The following is a 19423-nucleotide window of genomic DNA, read 5'->3' as shown; positions in this document are numbered from 1 at the left end:
CCTTTTGACTAGAAGAGAGATAACTGATCGTGAAAGAGATCAGACAAAGATGGTCAATATCAATGATATGGTGATAATTCTGACATTGGTTTTAATTTTAGGACAACAATGTAACACATGTACGAATGGTACTTATGGATTAGAAAATGTTAAATCGAGTGGATGTACGAGCTGTGGATGTAATAAATATGGATCTAGCAGTAAAAACTGTCATGCTACAACTGGACAATGTACTTGTCAGGAAGAAAATAAAAACCTACATTGTGTAAGTAAACTTAGAGAGGGGGGATAGGTAGCTTAGCAATGTTTTGCTGGAATAAATTTATTAGTAATGTAGTTTCATAAAGCTATTTTGTTTAAAACTGTTAGAATTTGTCTAATGTTTTAAGAGGGGATTTAATTATCTGATTCTGTAACTATTAATAAATTCATATAGGAGACCCTTTAAACTTGCCTTCTTCAAGACATTTTGTTTTCATGGTATATTACTATTAGGAAAAAAATTATTAATATCCTAATGACTCAAGGTTTTACAGCTAATACATTAATGCTAGCAAGACAAATCTTTGTTTGGCTTGCTTGCTTTGCTTGTATCAATGTTTGCTCAAGCATGGCAATTAAGATAGGCGGGGCTTCAGCTTGTATACGTCATACTTAAATTTTATTGGACGGTTATGTTTGAAGTTAAGGACACTAAATGTAAACATCACAGGATGACAAATATAAAGCGCAATCGTAGAAATGGAAGCCAAAAGTATTTGTTTTTTCTCGAAGATATGCATTTTCATCATCCAACTGAAAAGAATTTCGTCAAGTACTTTTAGAAAAGCAAAATAAATATTCGAACACACCTACTCTGATTTAGTGATTCATTACATAGGTATTTCATTTGACCCATATATTTCATCTTTTAATACTGTGATTTTTTTATGTTATAAAGTCAACCTGTAGCTTTCCTATATAAAAATGATAGAATCTGAAGCGAGATGATGTATCAAATGTTCTTCCTTTGTGTGTTTTTTCAACAAATTATTCCTCTCAAACACACCCTAACATAAGAAGGTTCGCTCGATTTATTCTTTTTGATACAATTGTTTCCAATTTTTTGATTTTTTTTTCTTGAGTCACATAATGGAAGGACAGACACGGAAATAAGTAAACTTATAGATTGATATGTTCTCCGTCTGTATTAATTAAAGCAAAGGGAAGAATTTTCTTCTTCCAACTTGAAAGATAACCATGTCGTTGACTTGATATCTAACTGTTCTACTTAACTATGTAATAGATAAATTAAAAACTTATGCAAATGGTTGTTTTTTACAATAAAACACTCGTATTTGAGAAGAAAATTGTTATTTTATTTGTTTTTATTCACTTTTAAAAAATTTCTTACTAAAGTAAACATAACAGAAAGTACTTATCGCCTTCTCTATAAACAAAGGATAATCAGTTTGAAGGTTTACAAGCAAAAATTAATCCAAAGTGCGCAATATTCAATAACAATAGACATAATAAATAAAATAATTAAGTCATCCCCCCTAATTAATTTATCCCTTTTATTAGAAAATCAAGTTCACCTTCTTTATTAGGGTGTGTTTGAGAAGAATATTTTGTGTTGAAAACGTACAAAGAAAGAATATTTGATACATCATCTCGCTTCAGATTCTATCATTTTTATATAGCAAAGCTACAGGTGGATGTTATAACATAAAAAAACAGTATTAAAAGATGAAATATATGGTTCAAATGAAATACCTATGTAATGAATTACTCGAAATCAGAGTAGGTGTGTTCGAATAGCTTTTTTGTTTTACTAAAAGTACTTGACGACAGTCTTTTCGGTTGGATGATAAAAAAATGCATATCTTCGAGAAAAAAACAAAGACAAATTTTTGGCTTCCATTTCTACGATTGCGCTTTATATTTGTCATCTTGTGATGTTTTAAAATTTAGTGTGACTGTCCTAAACTTCAAACATAACATCCAATAAAATTTAAGTATGATGTATACAAGCTGAAGCCCCGCCTATCTTAATTGTCATGCTTGAGCAAACATTTATACAAGCAAAGCAAGCAAGTCAAGCAAGCAAGTCAAACAAAGATTTGTCTTGCTAGCATTAATGTAAAATCTGTAACTTGAATTATTCAAAGCTATTGTTATTTACTTAAATCCTGTAACTTTTCTAGCATATTTTGTGTCCATTATGTACTCAATGCTGCATGGAACAATATTACATGTTTGGGATTCTACCACTGCATCCAGTGTGATATGATATTTCTCCATAAAAGTTTTATAATTTTTTATTTTTTTTTTAAATTTGAATGTTAGAACTTAGAATTGAGAAATATTCTAAAATTAAGACTTGTATTTTACCAAATGTTTTAAATCACAGTATTTTTTTTTAGTGCAAACAGGAAAATACACATAATTGGTTGTTCTGTGTTATGTCTGCCACATTTTTATGACTAGATGAATTCAATTTGTGACAGTAAAAACGTATATTTTATATGAAGGCCATTAGCTTCAAATACAATATGTTTTCTCTTTTCTAATGCCATGTAAACAAATCATTCCATTTCAGTTTTTATTTCGGTGTAAAATTTCTTATAATGAAAATTCGATGAAAAGAGGTTATTGTCTATGGCAACTTTAAGGTGACATCATATGTATGCCTTCCGCTTCAATTTTTAAAGTGCCAGTCTGCCTAAGAATCAGGCAGTGGTGAAAACATGACCAAAAAACCCCACCCAATTTGACATGGATTGTAGTTCATAATATGTAGTTATGCACAAAAATAACATTCATTTCCGATATCTGTTCTGGTAATAGAAGATACAATTTGGTTGAAATGCACTAGAAATTAACAAAAAAGGGAAGATAACTCTGTAATGATCTGTAATTTGCTATCTTTCTAACCAATTTTCTAACCGAGTTATTTGATATTACCAGACACACACAAACAAAAGACTAATACATTTTATTTCAGGATGATGGTTAGTATTAAATAGCATGATTAGCTCGGTGGGTTTTTTCTGATCATGTTTTGATTTTTACCTAAATTGCCTGATTTTTACAAAGACTAGCACTTAAAATACCTGCTGTTTTCAGGCTTTACTTGTACATCTCAGAATATAATCCTAATGTTAAATGTTTTCATATGAATATGGTATTTAGGATGCAGAAATAGAAAACATGATGCCAAGCTACGGACCAATGTCTGGTGGGACTGTTGTTACACTGACTGGACATCTCTTTGGTTCATTTGCTGATTCAAAGGAAGGCCTGGATATTTTTATGGATGCAAGATCTTCAAAACTTGAAATATTGTCATGGTATGAACTTTTATACTTTAACCTGTAATTGTTCACTTGATTTGCATGTTAATGTAAATTTAGATTGCAGTTAACTTTAGTTAGGCTTTCAACTAGTCCACCATCTTCTGTTGAAATCTGTCTGTCATTGTCTAAATTTATTTTAATGATTTTGATTAAAAGTGTTTTTGTCAATTGAAGGTGACAATTTTAGTGAGAAAAAAACTTTGTCATTTTCAATGTAAAAGATGAACAAATGAACAGTTTTGGTGCATGATGCTGATGTATTTATCTTATGAACTTCAAATTAGAGACTTAAACTTTAAGTTAAGTCATAATAACTATGTAAAATGGAGGTTTTAAATTCCCACTTTTTTGGTTATATCTTTTTAATAGGAATCAGACAACAGTAATATTTAAAACTGACAAATCAAATTCACCAAAGAGGACTTCATTCCTGCTCAGATGGACAGCACCATATGACATGTATGGTGGTACTTCAGAGGATATGAAATTAACAAGAGACTTCCAGTATATAAGTGATCCAGTTATTAATAAAGTCAATTCAATGGTATCATTTGAAAGGTACAATGTTATACAACAACTTTTTGCTTTGATATTGCTAAATTCAGATATGACTTTACTCATTTTCACTGCTCATTACATGTAACTTATGAATGTGTAGCAAAATTAGTTTTATGATAATCAAACATTCATACTTGCCAACCTCTGAAACCTTCAAAGAGGGAGATCTTCCCCTCAGCTGAGGGGGAGATTTTGCGTGAACAACATTTTCAAGTTAAATATATGACTTGTTTATTTATTCATCTACAAAACACCAATAAGAGTTCAAAATATACTTTATTTCTTCAATTCATGGTTATAATTTTATACAAGGTTTTTTTTATTTATTTTGCCTTTTTTTATACCTCTGGGTCTGATAACTCATTACATTCCATATTTTGATTTTGTTGTGATACCCACACTAAATGTCATACATAGTCTGACCACCAGAAAAAGTTTCTCTTGACTGTAATGAAAAAGCCAGAGAATTACCTACACTGGTCTGAGTCCAAGTTATAAAATCTGATAGCAGGGTGATTTACGGCCTTTTGAGCAGGAGTCTCCCATGCACTCAAAACGGGAGGGTTGGCAGGTATGCATATTCTACCATTGTCATCTATTTCTCTCTGAAACTCTTAAGAGCACCAAAATTTCAAAATTTCCATGATTATGTTGTAAGAAAGATCTATACATCTAGTAGGTTTAGAAGGTTATTTTCTAGAAGTCGTAAGTTTGGCTTATTTAGTGAAAATTTACAGCAGTGAATTTTAATTTATGCAACAAGTATATGTCAATTGTCCTTGACCTCATTTTAAAGGTTAATTGATTGCTTGAAAAAGTTGTTATTTTTTACATGTGAAATATCTACTTATTATGAATACATGTAATAGGATAATTATATTAGGTACATGGCTTCCTTGAAAGGTCTACATGTCTTTAAGAGTTCAATTAACCTCAACCTCATTTTATGGATCAGTGATTAAGGTTAACTTAAAGTGGTCTTAACAGTATCTGAGATGCTATAAGTAATAGGCAAACTATATTTTGTGAATGTCTGAAGGGCATCTTATATGACCTTGACCTCATTCTCATGATTCTTTAATCTTTGTAAAGTCACTTTTTTATAGCTCACCTTGTCCGAATGGGCAAGTGCGCTTTTCTCATTACTTGGCATCCAGCTTCCATAGTCATTGTCGTTTGTCGTCTGTAGTTGTTTTAAAACTTTTACAAAAATCTTATCCTCTGAAACTACTAGGCCAAATTTAACTAAACTTGGCCATAACCATCATTTGAGTATCTAGTTTGAAAATGTGCCTGATAACCCAGCCAACCAACCAAGATGGTGCCATGGATTAAATAGAACAAAGGGGTAAAATGTAGATTTTGGCTTATATCTCTGAAACCGAAGCATTTAGAGCAAATCTGACATGGGGTTCAAATGTTAATCAGGTTAGTGATCTATCTGCCTGTTTCATGTGTACATTTTCTGCTAAACGTTTATCAAATTTATATCAAAGGTTGATGTAAGCATTGTCTTAAATGTCTCCAACCAATTTAAAAAATAAGTGCAGATCAAATATTGAGTTATGCTCCTTGGAAAAAATAACTATAGATGTAATTGCATTGCCTTCATTTTTCTAATGAAATATTCAATGCTGCAAATCTGTTTTATTTGTTTTGTTATTTTTAGGATATGAGGATAACATGAATTGAAAGAAATAAAAAAAGAAAGAAGAAAATCTGATAATGAAATAGAACTAATTTTAACTTTCTAGCTAACTTGTTTGCTGTACTTTTTCTTATGTTCAATCTTTGTCCTATTCCATTTAATATTAAACTGAGACATGTTTCAAATGTACAATAGAGTAAAGCACTTAATTGAAACACTGATAGAGTTTCATCTTGAGTTACATGCTTTGAATATAGATCTGATCTTAATTTATAATTTCAGTGGTGGATGTGACATCACAATCCAGGGAACATCATTAAACAGTGTATACCAGCCTAAGTTAATATCCTACATGACAGGCAATGATAATATCACAGTAAGTACTATGTGACATCACAATCCAGGGAACATCATTAAACAGTGTATACCAGCCTAAGTTACTATCCTACATCCCAGGCAATGATAATATCACAGTAAGTACTATGTGACATCACAATCCAGGGAACATCATATAACAGTGTATACCAGCCTAAGTTAATATCCTACATGACAGGCGTGGTTTATATCACAGTAAGTACCATGTGACATTACAATCCAGGGAACATCATTAAACAGTGTATACCAGCCTAAGTTACTATCCTACATGACAGGCGTGGTTTATATCACAGTAAGTACCATGTGACATTACAATCCAGGGAAGATCATATAACAGTGTATACCAGCCTAAGTTAATATCCTACATGACAGGCGTGGTTTATATCACAGTAAGTACTATGTGACATCACAATCCAGGGAACATCATTAAACAGTGTATACCAGCCTAAGTTAATATCCTACATGACAGGCGTGGTTTATATCACAGTAAGTACCATGTGACATTACAATCCAGGGAACATCATTAAACAGTGTATACCAGCCTAAGTTACTATCCTACATGACAGGCGTGGTTTATATCACAGTAAGTACCATGTGACATCACAATCCAGGGAACATCATTAAACAGTGTATACCAGCCTAAGTTACTATCCTACATGACAGGCGTGGTTTATATCACAGTAAGTACCATGTGACATTACAATCCAGGGAAGATCATATAACAGTGTATACCAGCCTAAGTTAATATCCTACATGACAGGCGTGGTTTATATCACAGTAAGTACTATGTGACATCACAATCCAGGGAACATCATTAAACAGTGTATACCAGCCTAAGTTAATATCCTACATGACAGGCGTGGTTTATATCACAGTAAGTACCATGTGACATTACAATCCAGGGAAGATCATATAACAGTGTATACCAGCCTAAGTTAATATCCTACATGACAGGCGTGGTTTATATCACAGTAAGTACTATGTGACATCACAATCCAGGGAACATCATTAAACAGTGTATACCAGCCTAAGTTAATATCCTACATTACAGGCGTGGTTTATATCACAGTAAGTACTATGTGACATCACAATCCAGGGAACATCATTAAACAGTGTATACCAGCCTAAGTTACTATCCTACATGACAGGCGTGGTTTATATCACAGTAAGTACTATGTGACATCACAATCCAGGGAACATCATTAAACAGTGTATACCAGCCTAAGTTAATATCCTACATGACAGGCGTGGTTTATATTACAGTAAGTACCATGTGACATTACAATCCAGGGAACATCATTAAACAGTGTATACCAGCCTAAGTTACTATCCTACATGACAGGCGTGGTTTATATCACAGTAAGTACTATGTGACATCACAATCCAGGGAACATCATTAAACAGTGTATACCAGCCTAAGTTAATATCCTACATGACAGGTGTGGTTTATATTACAGTAAGTACCATGTGACATTACAATCCAGGGAAGATCATATAACAGTGTATACCAGCCTAAGTTAATATCCTACATTACAGGCGTGGTTTATATCACAGTAAGTACTATGTGACATCACAATCCAGGGAACATCATTAAACAGTGTATACCAGCCTAAGTTAATATCCTACATGACAGGTGTGGTTTATATTACAGTAAGTACCATGTGACATTACAATCCAGGGAAGATCATATAACAGTGTATACCAGCCTAAGTTAATATCCTACATTACAGGCGTGGTTTATATCACAGTAAGTACCATGTGACATTACAATCCAGGGAAGATCATATAACAGTGTATACCAGCCTAAGTTACTATCCTACATGACAGGCGTGGTTTATATCACAGTAAGTACCATGTGACATCACAATCCAGGGAACATCATTAAACAGTGTATACCAGCCTAAGTTAATATCCTACATTACAGGTGTGGTTTATATCACAGTAAGTACTATGTGACATCACAATCCAGGGAACATCATTAAACAGTGTATACCAGCCTAAGTTAATATCCTACATTACAGGCGTGGTTTATATCACAGTAAGTACTATGTGACATTACAATCCAGGGAAGATCATATAACAGTGTATACCAGCCTAAGTTAATATCCTACATGACAGGCGTGGTTTATATTACAGTAAGTACCATGTGACATTACAATCCAGGGAACATCATTAAACAGTGTATACCAGCCTAAGTTACTATCCTACATCCCAGGCAATGATAATATCACAGTAAGTTACTTACTTAATCCTCTTCATGTTCTTGAACACATAAGGCATCAACAATCAACAGTAAGTACAATGTGACATCACAATCCAGACAGCATCACGTTTTTAAATTAAGTTGATGTAGATAAATAAAGGAAGATCCAAGTTTTACATATTCGGGATGATTTTTTTTGGTTTAAATCTAAAGAGCTCTTAGATGCACCGAAATTTTTAAATATTATAGAAAAGTGAAGTCAACAATTAGAACAAGCGATATTCTTGAATGTTAGTGATTTATTTTTCAGACAAACTGTAGACCTGTTGGATTAACTACCCTAGTATGTGAATCACCTCAAGGAACCATTGGTACCAGTATCAAATATGGACTTATTTTAGATGGGGTTACAATGTATGAAGATTTATCTACAAACTTTCCTCAGGCATTTTTTAACATAACAAGTGATCCAACTGTTCAATCCAAGAGTTTTGATGATTACAAAATGTTGTTTTCGGATAATATTATAATTCAGGTAGGATAAATGTTATTTGAAGCTAACCATTGAAACATTTGTAAATGCACTTTTAATCTTCAACTTAAATTTTAAGACTGCATTAAATATGTAAAAAAAAAATACATTGGAGATATACATGAGGCAAGGTTTAAAACATTTAGAATGAACAAAACACAAACAACTGAAAAGCTTGTCTTCTGTCCATTAACACAAATTCATTTTTTAAAATTGTTTATATTAAAGAAATTTGTAACATTATCAATGTTTTAACAAAAGATTAAGCAAGTTGCCTGGATATAAAAGTACCCTTTATGGGAAATTTAAGAAGTAATTTAATTTTCAGTTATCAAAAATCATTTGTATTACAGGGTACTAGACTGAAGGAGGCTTGTGAAGGAAGCTTAAAGATAATGATTGGAAGTATTAACTGTAAAATAGAAAGTTCAACAAATGAAAGAATTGAATGTAAACCTGACCTTGACTTTCCTGGTGTCAGTTTGGATGCTGCCAAAGTAATGGTATGAATGTAAAGATATTAAAATATTTTTTAGGTTCTCACCATTCTCTCTTGAAATTTTGGGAATGTAGGAAATTACTATTTTATAACATACTTTTTGCTGGTAAAGAGTTTGGACATGAAGATTTTTTTATTTTGCAAACACATTTTATATTGAGTAAATGTAGGTAAATATGTACCTTTTATAGCTGGCTATGTGGTATGGGCTTTGCTCATTGTTAAGGCCACACTGTGACCTGCAGTTGTTAATTTCTGTGTCATTTGGTTTCTTGTGGATAGTTGTCTAGTTGGCAATCATACCACATCATCTTATTTTTTATATGAGAATCTATGAATCTGATTTTTTGGTGTGTGTTTTGCTTGTCATATATATTCTACTCATTTCCTGCTATTTTTATGCCCCATTTATGGGCATTATGTTTTTTGGTCTGTGCATCCATACGTCTGTTCTGTACGTTTGCCTGTCTATCCGTCCATTCGTCCTGTTTCGGGTTTAAGTTTTGGTTTTGGTTTTTGGTCAAGCTAGTTTTTGATGAAGTTGAGGTCCAATTGACTTGAAACTAAATAAACATGTCTTTCTAATTTGAATACCAAATTTGAGATTTTATCTCATTTTCAGGGTACACTGAACATATATAGAAAATGATAATGGGGATGGGCATCCGTTTACTTGGGACACATTCTTGTTTATTCCTATAAAAATAGAAAGAGAAAACAATGAATTTTCCATTATATAAACAGTCAGATACTTTATCGATGCTTTAGATCTATTGATTTTAGTGGCTGACAATTAAGATTTAGACCTTGATTTCATGGTTCACAGAGTACAGACCTATTTGAACAAATAGAAGGGCATGCAATAGCTGTCAAATCTGGATTGAAACTAAATTAAAATTGCTTGTCTGATATTCCCCAAAAAAATTATAATAATTTTCAATTAGTGTATCATTCATATCTTACCCTAAGAATGTACTGCAGTCAGTATACATAAGTTTATTTTTCTTATCTATGTTAGTTAGTAAGAAAAATGCTTAATTTAAAAATAATTGGCAACAAATATATTCATACTTAGTTTCTGATTGTCATTATATTGATGCTATATTGCTGAAATTGCATTAATATATCTCACATTTTTATCTGTTTATCTATAATTGCTACATTAAATGTGCATGCCACATCTTCCTATATCTATGACAATTTCTGATTTTTCTAACACATACATTTAATTCATCATTTTTTTTAAGGTAAAAATTGGAAATTTTAATCATGCAGCAGGGACAATCAAACTTATATTATTCTGGGATACAATAGAGTTTATTGGAATAGCGATTGGTGCTGGCGCTCTTGTTGTTTTGATGTTAGTTATTGTAATTTGTTGTTGTTGTTGTCGACGAAGGAAAAGTAAAGATTGCTACAGCAGCACTTCCAAGAGTAAGTAATGGTTGTTTGTTGGGTAAGAGACTAAACGGAAGTAACTCAAACTTACCTGATTGTTCAAAAAATCAGTTCAGTCACAAGTTTGAAAGTTATTAACTTTGTGGAAAACTTTATTCCTTATTTCAGGGGAATTTGATGGAAAAAAGAATAAGAAATTTGAAATTTATAATATACTGTTTGATATGTTTTCATAATCTTAACTTATAAACGTCCTGTTTAGTGAATACTTTATATTCTTTAACATAATAGTGAAATTTTCATCCCATTATTTAAGAATTTCAAATCAAAGCTTTTTGAAATGGCATCTTGAAATTAAAAAGAATATATGCCAACCTGGTTAAATATAGCTAAATTTTCATCTTGTAAAAATTACTAGAACACATCCACGAACTCGCGGGCATTCAGAGCGTATTTGAAAGGATGTAAAGTGTTGTAGGAAGAATTTTGTAAAAGATTTAATGACTTGAGAATCTTTTCAGGAAAAGTATCAAAAGTCATAGGTACTTGGGGTCAGGAAATTGTTTTTTTTAAACCCCCTCCTTCATTTCCAAAATTCCCATTTTTAACTGGATTTTTGTGACAAAAATGTCGGTTATTAAATTGGGGATGCTCGGCGGGCGGCAGGGAGGGCGGGCGGGCTGTCGGTCGGTCGGTCGGTCAGGCGGGCGGCAATCAAATGTTGTCCGTGCATTAACTCAAGAACCGTTCAACCAAAGCTTTTAAAATTTTAATATGTTGTTACTGACAACTAAATGAAGGTCAAGTTCAATAATGGCCATTTTGACTTTTACCGTTCAGGAGTTATGGTTCTTGAAAGATTGAAAAATGGCATTTCCAGTCGTGTCCGTGCATTTACGCATGAACAGTTCTACCAAAGCTTCCCAAATTTTAATATGTTGTTACTGGTGACAAAATGGAGGTCAAGTTCAATAATGACTATTTTGACTTTTACCGTTCAGGAGTTATGGTTCTTGAAAGATTGAAAAATGGCGTTTCTAGTTGGTCCGTGCATTTACGCATGAACTGTTCTACCAAAGCTTCCCAAATTTTAATATGTTGTTATTGGTGACAAAATGGAGGTCAAGTTCAATAATGACGATTTTGACTTTTACCGTTCAGAAGTTATGGTTCTTGAAAGATTGAAAAATGGTGTTTCCAGTCGTGTCTGTGCATTTTCTTTTGAACCATTCAACCAAAGCTTTTCAAATTTTAATATGTTGTTACTGATGACAAAATAGAGGTCAAGTTCAATAATGACGATTTTAACTTTCACCAATCATCAGTAATGGTTCTTGTGATATTGCCAGGACACAAATAAATGCTAATAAATTCGGTTTTCTGTCGTTGTGACAGCCTCTTGTTTGTTTTCTATTAATTTCATTATGATTTCATTATGAACATACATTTAGTGTACATGTATTATGAACATTCCAGTCGGGAGCCTGTAATTCAGTGGTACCGTGATATTTGTTCTTCGGTCATTTTTTGTACATAAATAAGGCTATTAGTTTTCTCATTTGTATTGTTTTACATTGTCATTTCGGGGCTTTTTATATCAGACTATGCAGTATCGGCTTTTGCTTATTGTTGAAGGCCATAAGGTGACCTTTAAATGTTAATTTCGGTGTCATTTTGGTCTCTTGTGGAGAGCTGTCTCATTGGCATTCATACCACATCATCTTTTTTTTGTAAAACATTTAGTGACTTGAGAATTTCAGAAAAGATATCAAAAGTCATAGGTAATTTGGGACAGGATGATTGTTTTTCTTGCCAGGCTCCTCCTTTTTCCACAAAAAAATCCTTTTTTTAGCTCACCTGGCCCGAAGGGCCAAGTGAGCTTTTCTCATCACTTGGCGTCCGTCGTTGTCTGTCGTCATTAACTTTTACAAAAATCTTCTCCTCTGAAACTACTGGGCCAAATTTAACCAAACTTGGCCACAATCATCATTGGGGTATCTAGTTTTAAAAATGTGTCCGACAACCCGGCCAACCATCCAAGATGGCTGCCATGGCTAAAAATAGAACATAGGTTAAAATGCAGTTTTTGGCTTATAACTCAAAAACCAAAGCATTAAGAGCAAAACTGACAAGGGGTAAAATTGACATTTAGGCCAAGATCTATCTGCCCTGAAATTTTCAGACAAATTGGACAACCCGTTGTTGCTGCCCCTGAATTGGTAATTTTAAGGAAATTTTGCTGTTTTTGGTTAATATCTTGAATATTATTATAGATAGAGATAAACTGTAAACAGCAATAATGTTTAGCAAAGTAAGATTTACAAATAAGTCAATATGACCAAAATGGTCAATTGACTTCCTAAGGAGTTATTGCCCTTTATAGTCAATTTTCACTATCATTTTCCACTGAAACTAACTGGACATAGTTAATTATAGATACAGATAATTGTAAGCAGCAAGAATGTTTAGTAAAGTAAGATCTACAAACACATCACTATCACCAAAACACAATTTTGTCATGAATCCATCTGTGTCCTTTGTTTAATATTCACATAGACCAAGGTGAGCCTCTAGTTTTGGTTTGTTCTCTATTGATTTTAATGACTCATGAATAATTTTAGCGCTTATATGTATATTATGAACATTCATTAAAGGGGGGGGTTGGGGCAGAGGCGGATTTAGGAGACCTGCCCCCCCCCTTTTCTGGAATATAATTGATTGCTTTTATAGGGAATCACTGAGGCATGACCGGAGCGGGCTCCTCTTAGGCAGTCAATGGGCCCCTGCCTATGAAAATGTCTGGATCCGCTACTGCGGAGGGGACCATATCCCAATATCCCAGGATTAAAAACATGAAATCCCGAGGTTCTGAATTTATTATACAAATTAAATATCTCGACATCCCGAAATTCGAAAAAAGAAATCCCGGATCCCAAAATGGTCAATCCTGAAATTTCGATCTTAAAAACACCCGTTCCAGACGTCCCGAAGGTGCATTTTCTTTTAACAGTCAATTCGCAGTTTAATAATTGATCCACATTAGTCATTGGTATATTATTCAGACCCTCTCTATTAAATAAACCCTGTGACTGCCGAGGATAGTAAACTTGAAAATGATATCAGACAGAAAATACACTTTATTCGTAGTATATGTGTTTGTCTCAAAGTATACAGAAAATCGCAAACCGGAGGTCTAATCTGACTTACATTTCATCCAATGATGGATATAAGACAGAAAATTATAATACACTGTATTTGTAGTATTAATGTATGTTCAAAGTATACACAAAAACGCAAACCGGAAGTCTAATCTGACTTAAAATTTCGCCCAATGACGGAAACATATCCGGACGTCTTTTTCTCTTTTCTCACCCAAAATAACTCAATCTGAATAATCAAATGAATGGATGACAAATGCGATTATGCACTGTACCCATAGGACACAGAGGCATGATGATTAATTTATTGTGGAAAGAAGAGAAGCGACACCTAAAAAGAGGTCTTAAGCAGTTAAAGGTCTAGCAAGATTTTTCAAGACATTTTATGATATCTCACCGGAGACTCTTTTGTAACACGTTGTGGGGGACATGGAAATACATGGTGTGTGTCTATCTGTCTGGCTAGATAGCGTTCTCACCAGGTACAATTATTGCCCGATTTTTATAAAAATTATACTAATAGGTTAATATCAGCAATAACTTGGACAAGTTATATGTCAATGGTGGATGCTGGACTTTTTTAGCTCACCTGGCCCGAAGGGCCAAGTGAGCTTTTCCCATCACTTTGCGTCCAGCGTCCGTCGTCGTTGTTAACTTTTACAAAAATCTTCTCCTCTGAAACTACTGGGCCAAATCAAACCAAACTTGGCCACAATCATCATTGGGGTGTCTAGTTCAAAAAATGTGTGGCGTGACCCGGTCAACCAACCAAGAAGGCCACCAGGGCTAAAAATAGAACATAGGGGTAAAATGCAGTTTTTGGCTTATAACTCAAAAACCAAAGCATTAAGAGCAAATCTGACATGGGGTAAATATGTTTATCAGGTCAAGATCTATCTGCCCTGAAATTTTCAGATGAATCGGTCAATTGGTTGTTGGGTTGCTGCCCCTGAATTGGTAATTTTAAGGAAATTTTGCTGTTTTTGGTTTTTATCTTGAATATTATTAAAGATAGAGATAAACTGTAAACAGCAATAATGTTCAACAAAGTATTATCTACAAATAAGTCAACATGACCGAAATGGTCAGTTGACCCGTTTAGGAGTTATTGCCCTTTATAGTCAATTTTTAACCATTTTTTTCGTAAATCTTAGTTATCTTTACAAAAATCTTCTCCTCTGAAACTACTGGGCCAAATTAATCCAAACTTGGCAACAATCATCTTTGGGGTATCTAGTTGAAAAAATGTGTGGCGTGACCAGGTCAACCAACCAAGATGGCCACAAAGGCTAAAAATAGAACATAGGGGTAAAATGCAGTTTTTGGCTTATAACTCAAAACTAAAGCATTTAGAGCAATCTGACTTGGGGTGAATTTGTTTATCAGATCAATATCTATCTGCCCTGTAATTGGAAGATGAATCTGACAACCTGTTGTTGGGTTGCTGCCCGTGAATCGGTAATTTTAAGGAAATTTTGCTGTTTTTGGTTATTATCTTGAATATTATTATAGATAAAGATAAACTGTAAACAGCAATAATGTTCAGCAAAGTAGGATCTATAAATAAGTCAACATGACCGAAATGGTCAATTGACCCCCTAAGGAGTTATTGTCCTTTATAGTCAATTTTTAACAATTTTCATAAAATTTGTAAATTTTTAATCAACATTTCCACTGATACTACTGGGCCAATTTCATTATAGATAGAGATAATTGTAAGCATCAAGACTGTTAAGTAAAGTAAGATTTAAAAACACATCACCATCAACAAAACACAATTTTGTCAGGAATTCATCTGCTTCCTTTGTTTAATATTCACATATACCAAGGTGAGCGACACAGGCTCTTTAGAGCCTCTAGTTTAAAAGAGTAATGGGCCTTGGAAATATCAAATTTAAAAAAAATGGCCTCGTTAGCACTCTCACAGGTACATATCTTGTCAGATTCTTTAAAACTTAAACTGTAATTTAATATCAGCAACATCTCAGACAAGTACTATAATAGTGGACTATTGACTTTTTCTAAAAGAATTATGACCCTTGGAAATATAAAATATGTGCACATTGGAATTCTGTTCTTATATTGTTTTTTGTTTGTTTTTGATACATTTGAATTTCCAACATTTAGTTGTGAACACCACTGATATTTTGAAATGTCTATATGGTATTAATTATGGTAGCTTTTAATTTCTTATTGTTGAATTACATATGTATTTTCAGATCCAGTCCAGAATGGATATGATATACCAATGTACAATGCAGGAAGCACTTCACCTAGTACAACTAACTTAATACAAAAAGAAGATGTACCCAGCTTTCCTAATAGAATGTATTCTGAGAAACGTCATTTAGAACAAGCTTTGAGTTATGATGAAACAGACTGTTCTGATGATTTCCTCCATAAAATAGAAAGTTCAGTAAGAGAAAAGATTGAAAAGAGTATATCAGATAGACAAAATATAGAGCCGGGGAAAGTGTGTACACTCAAAGGTATGCAATACTGTAGAAACATTAATAATTGTGGAGTTAAAATTTTATGATTTTGTCTCTCTAAAAGATTTCAAGGGGAATTTAATTTTGTGGTTTCCTTAAATGTAAGTGGTATTATATGGAGGTTAAATTTTGTGGGTTTTTTATTTTCGTGGATATATTCTTTCCACTAAATATTCAAAAATAAATCCTCTATGAAAAATTTCTGCTTTTTCAGTATATATTTTTGGTCATGTATTTATCTAAAATGTCTAAGCATGTTATTTTCAAGAATTTTTTTTTCTTTCTGGAGTACAAACCATAAATATTCTCGAAGGGAATTTTTCCATAAAAAGTTATCATGAACAAGTTAGATGAGTTGCATCACATTTTCATTTCAAACCTGAAATATGAAAAGTTTTTAATTGTAATAATCATTGGGATCATTTCCATTACAGGAACTGAGATACGGGTATTAAATGGAACATTCAGTAAAAATTCTCCAAATGCTGGCAAAGAGTTGATAATCAAAACCAATGTAAAAACATTAAAGGAATTGAGTAAGTATTTTATCATAGTCAAATGAAATGAGATCACCAATCAAATAAAAGTCCACTTAAAATATCACAGAAAGTTTTAAGACAGATCACTCACACCCCACAAATATCTTATTATATAGAATATAAAAAACAGACATGAATGATAAAGTTAAAGACAGATTGTGATACAGATTTTCTGTAATAATTAGGTCTTGATGGTGTATAAGAAACAATCAAAGGTACAATTTCAAATTTACGATTAAAAACCACTGAAGAAAAAGTTCTATAGCAGTTACCTTTTTCAATTATACCCTACCATGAAATTAAGTAAAATATATATGATTCGTGACAATAAGAATATTTTTATATTTTTGCAGTGGTTGATAACAAGTACCCTGCTTGGGTAAATAATGGATTGTTGGAATGTATGAAGTTCCAAGACAGTTTCCATGACAATATACAAAGAATGCTGGGTATTTCTGTAGACCAAAATAGATTCTATGAGTTTTATCCTGCCTACAGTAGAGGATTTAAAGAATATTTAAATGATGCCAAGCATGTGAGTATAGATTATTTTTATTGAACTGAACTTTTGAATTTAATTTGAGATTTTCTTTTAAGCTGCTTGTACTGGCTAGCTGAAAATGCATAAATGGGTATCTTTCTTCCAAAGAGCTCTCTGAAGAATTCTTGCAACTACTCTTTGTGGGATCAGTAGTTGGCTTATAATAAGTCAAAATGTATGTAGTTGTTGGATACCAATTTTCATGGTTGTTAATGTACAGATGATCAATGAATTCAAATGTTCAACAAAATAAAAAAAAATCACAGGTCTGCGACTGTATGTAGACTTTGGCAAAAAAACTAAATGAAGATTCACAAAAATCAAGTTTTCCTGAATCAAACAAAATATTTATACACTTATACAGTGTTGTTTAATAATAACAGGGTAAACTTATTATTGTTCGATCTCATATTTTTACGATTATGTAATGCTATTTTAATAAAAGATTATTTTGTAGTTCTCATTCTGTAAACTTTTGACAGGACTTTACAGTAAAACAGTTACTTGAGATGTGTCTGCAAGTTGCACAGGGAATGACTTACCTTTCCAATGAAAACATGGTTCATAAAGATCTGGCTACAAGGAACTGTGTGTAAGTTAGAGAAATACCATAAAGAGTTCATTATTTAAGTTTACATCAATAAACAATCATAATACAAAAAGAATTCAAAATTTGTGATTGTTCAAAATAAAATGATCTATAATTTTTAATGGATCACCTTATTTCTGTGTGTCAATATAAATAAGATGATGTGATATGATTGCCAATGAGACAACTTGCCACAAGAGACCAAAATAATTTTTTATGGATCACCTTATTTCAGTGTGTCAACATGTTCTGAAAATGAGTAACTGCATCTCTTGCTTATCCATTAAATAGAGTTAAATGAGGAAAAATCATTCCACAAAGGTAATACACCTTACTAAATGTAGATTTGTTTGATGCAAAGTAACTTTAGCCTGATGTTTCAATTAGGAAGTTTGTTGATGAACAAATTGTACATTTTAGGGTATGTGCAGATGGATTAATAAAGATTTCTGATTCATCATTTTCCTGGAATCTTTATCCCACAGAGTACCTGTATGATCAGCTAAGACAAAGATATCTTCCAGTTAGATGGATGGCTTTAGAAAGTCTTAAGATGGGATATTATGACATTTCATCTGATGTGGTATGGACAGATTTTTAAATTAAGTATTTCTACTGGAAAAAGAAAGAATATAGGGGACGATGTACTTGAGACAACAATTATATGAATTATAAGTGGGATAACAGTTTATTAAGTCCTTGTTTTAAAAATTCCAATAGGAAATCTATTTAGTAACAAATTTTTTACTGTTGTTCCTCATAGATGTTGCAGGAAGGTATCCAATGGTAAACTAAAACATGCTACTCCATACAGCACTCTTGACTCAAATCTTCACAGTTAGTAGATTTTGATATTAGACGATATTCGATACTTATAATGTGCAGGAATGAATGTGACAGAACCTATTCAGTGGCATCTATTATAATATTTTTCCATCAAATTCATTGGCCAAAAAGTACAACTGTTTTACATCTTGATGCTATTCAGGATAGTACAATATTTTCTACAACAAAGATGATATTTTAAAGATGAAAGAAAATAATTTAACAACAGGGCCCGGTTGTTCAAAAGGCTGGATAAAGTTATCCACAGGATAAAGTCTGTATCCATGGGATAACTTTTGTCCACTGGACAAATCCGGTTGTTCAAAAATTATCCAGTGGATAAAATAGCTTAACCACGGACAAAATTTGTCCAGTGTCTGAGGGTTCGGATAAGTTCTTATTCAGAGGCTAAATATGGCTGCCCATATGTTGTATGATGTGTAGTAAACATATAAACCACGCATGAATAGTGAATTTCACGGTGAACCATATATATAGAATTTCAGGCTAGGTAAAGATTTTCTGAAGCTAGCATAGAAGTTTAAACAATTTTGCTTTATGATGATTTGAAAAGACCTACACAGAGAAATGATGCCGTTCCAGTTGCCACACACATTAAAATTATTCTTAGATGTTTTTTACAGTTGCATTGCTTGTTATTGTGTAATATTGAAGTGAAAAAAAAATCAGTTCAGACAAATTTTAAGAACACCTTTTACTTTTAAATA

General features: G+C 32.8%; 1 protein-coding gene across 3 annotated transcripts in view; it reads left to right on the top strand.

The window, feature by feature from the left end:
- Window positions 1–19423, top strand: part of LOC134715378 (hepatocyte growth factor receptor-like) — a 73650-nt gene that overhangs the window by 40787 nt on the left and 13440 nt on the right. For all 3 annotated transcript variants that reach the window (XM_063577525.1, XM_063577527.1, XM_063577528.1), the window contains exons 12-23: window positions 102–265; window positions 3175–3332; window positions 3708–3896; window positions 5827–5920; window positions 8433–8657; window positions 9008–9157; window positions 10401–10587; window positions 15929–16198; window positions 16636–16737; window positions 17094–17275; window positions 17764–17873; window positions 18291–18453. In XM_063577525.1, the coding sequence (XP_063433595.1) occupies window positions 102–265; window positions 3175–3332; window positions 3708–3896; window positions 5827–5920; window positions 8433–8657; window positions 9008–9157; window positions 10401–10587; window positions 15929–16198; window positions 16636–16737; window positions 17094–17275; window positions 17764–17873; window positions 18291–18453 (1994 nt within the window). The remainder of the gene's footprint in view (window positions 1–101; window positions 266–3174; window positions 3333–3707; window positions 3897–5826; window positions 5921–8432; window positions 8658–9007; window positions 9158–10400; window positions 10588–15928; window positions 16199–16635; window positions 16738–17093; window positions 17276–17763; window positions 17874–18290; window positions 18454–19423) is intronic.

Source organism: Mytilus trossulus, chromosome 4 (assembly GCF_036588685.1).
Source record: "Mytilus trossulus isolate FHL-02 chromosome 4, PNRI_Mtr1.1.1.hap1, whole genome shotgun sequence".
Classification (NCBI taxonomy): domain Eukaryota; kingdom Metazoa; phylum Mollusca; class Bivalvia; order Mytilida; family Mytilidae; genus Mytilus; species Mytilus trossulus.
The sequence above is the reverse complement of the archived record's forward strand: the minus strand, read 5'-3'. Positions and strand labels throughout refer to the sequence as shown.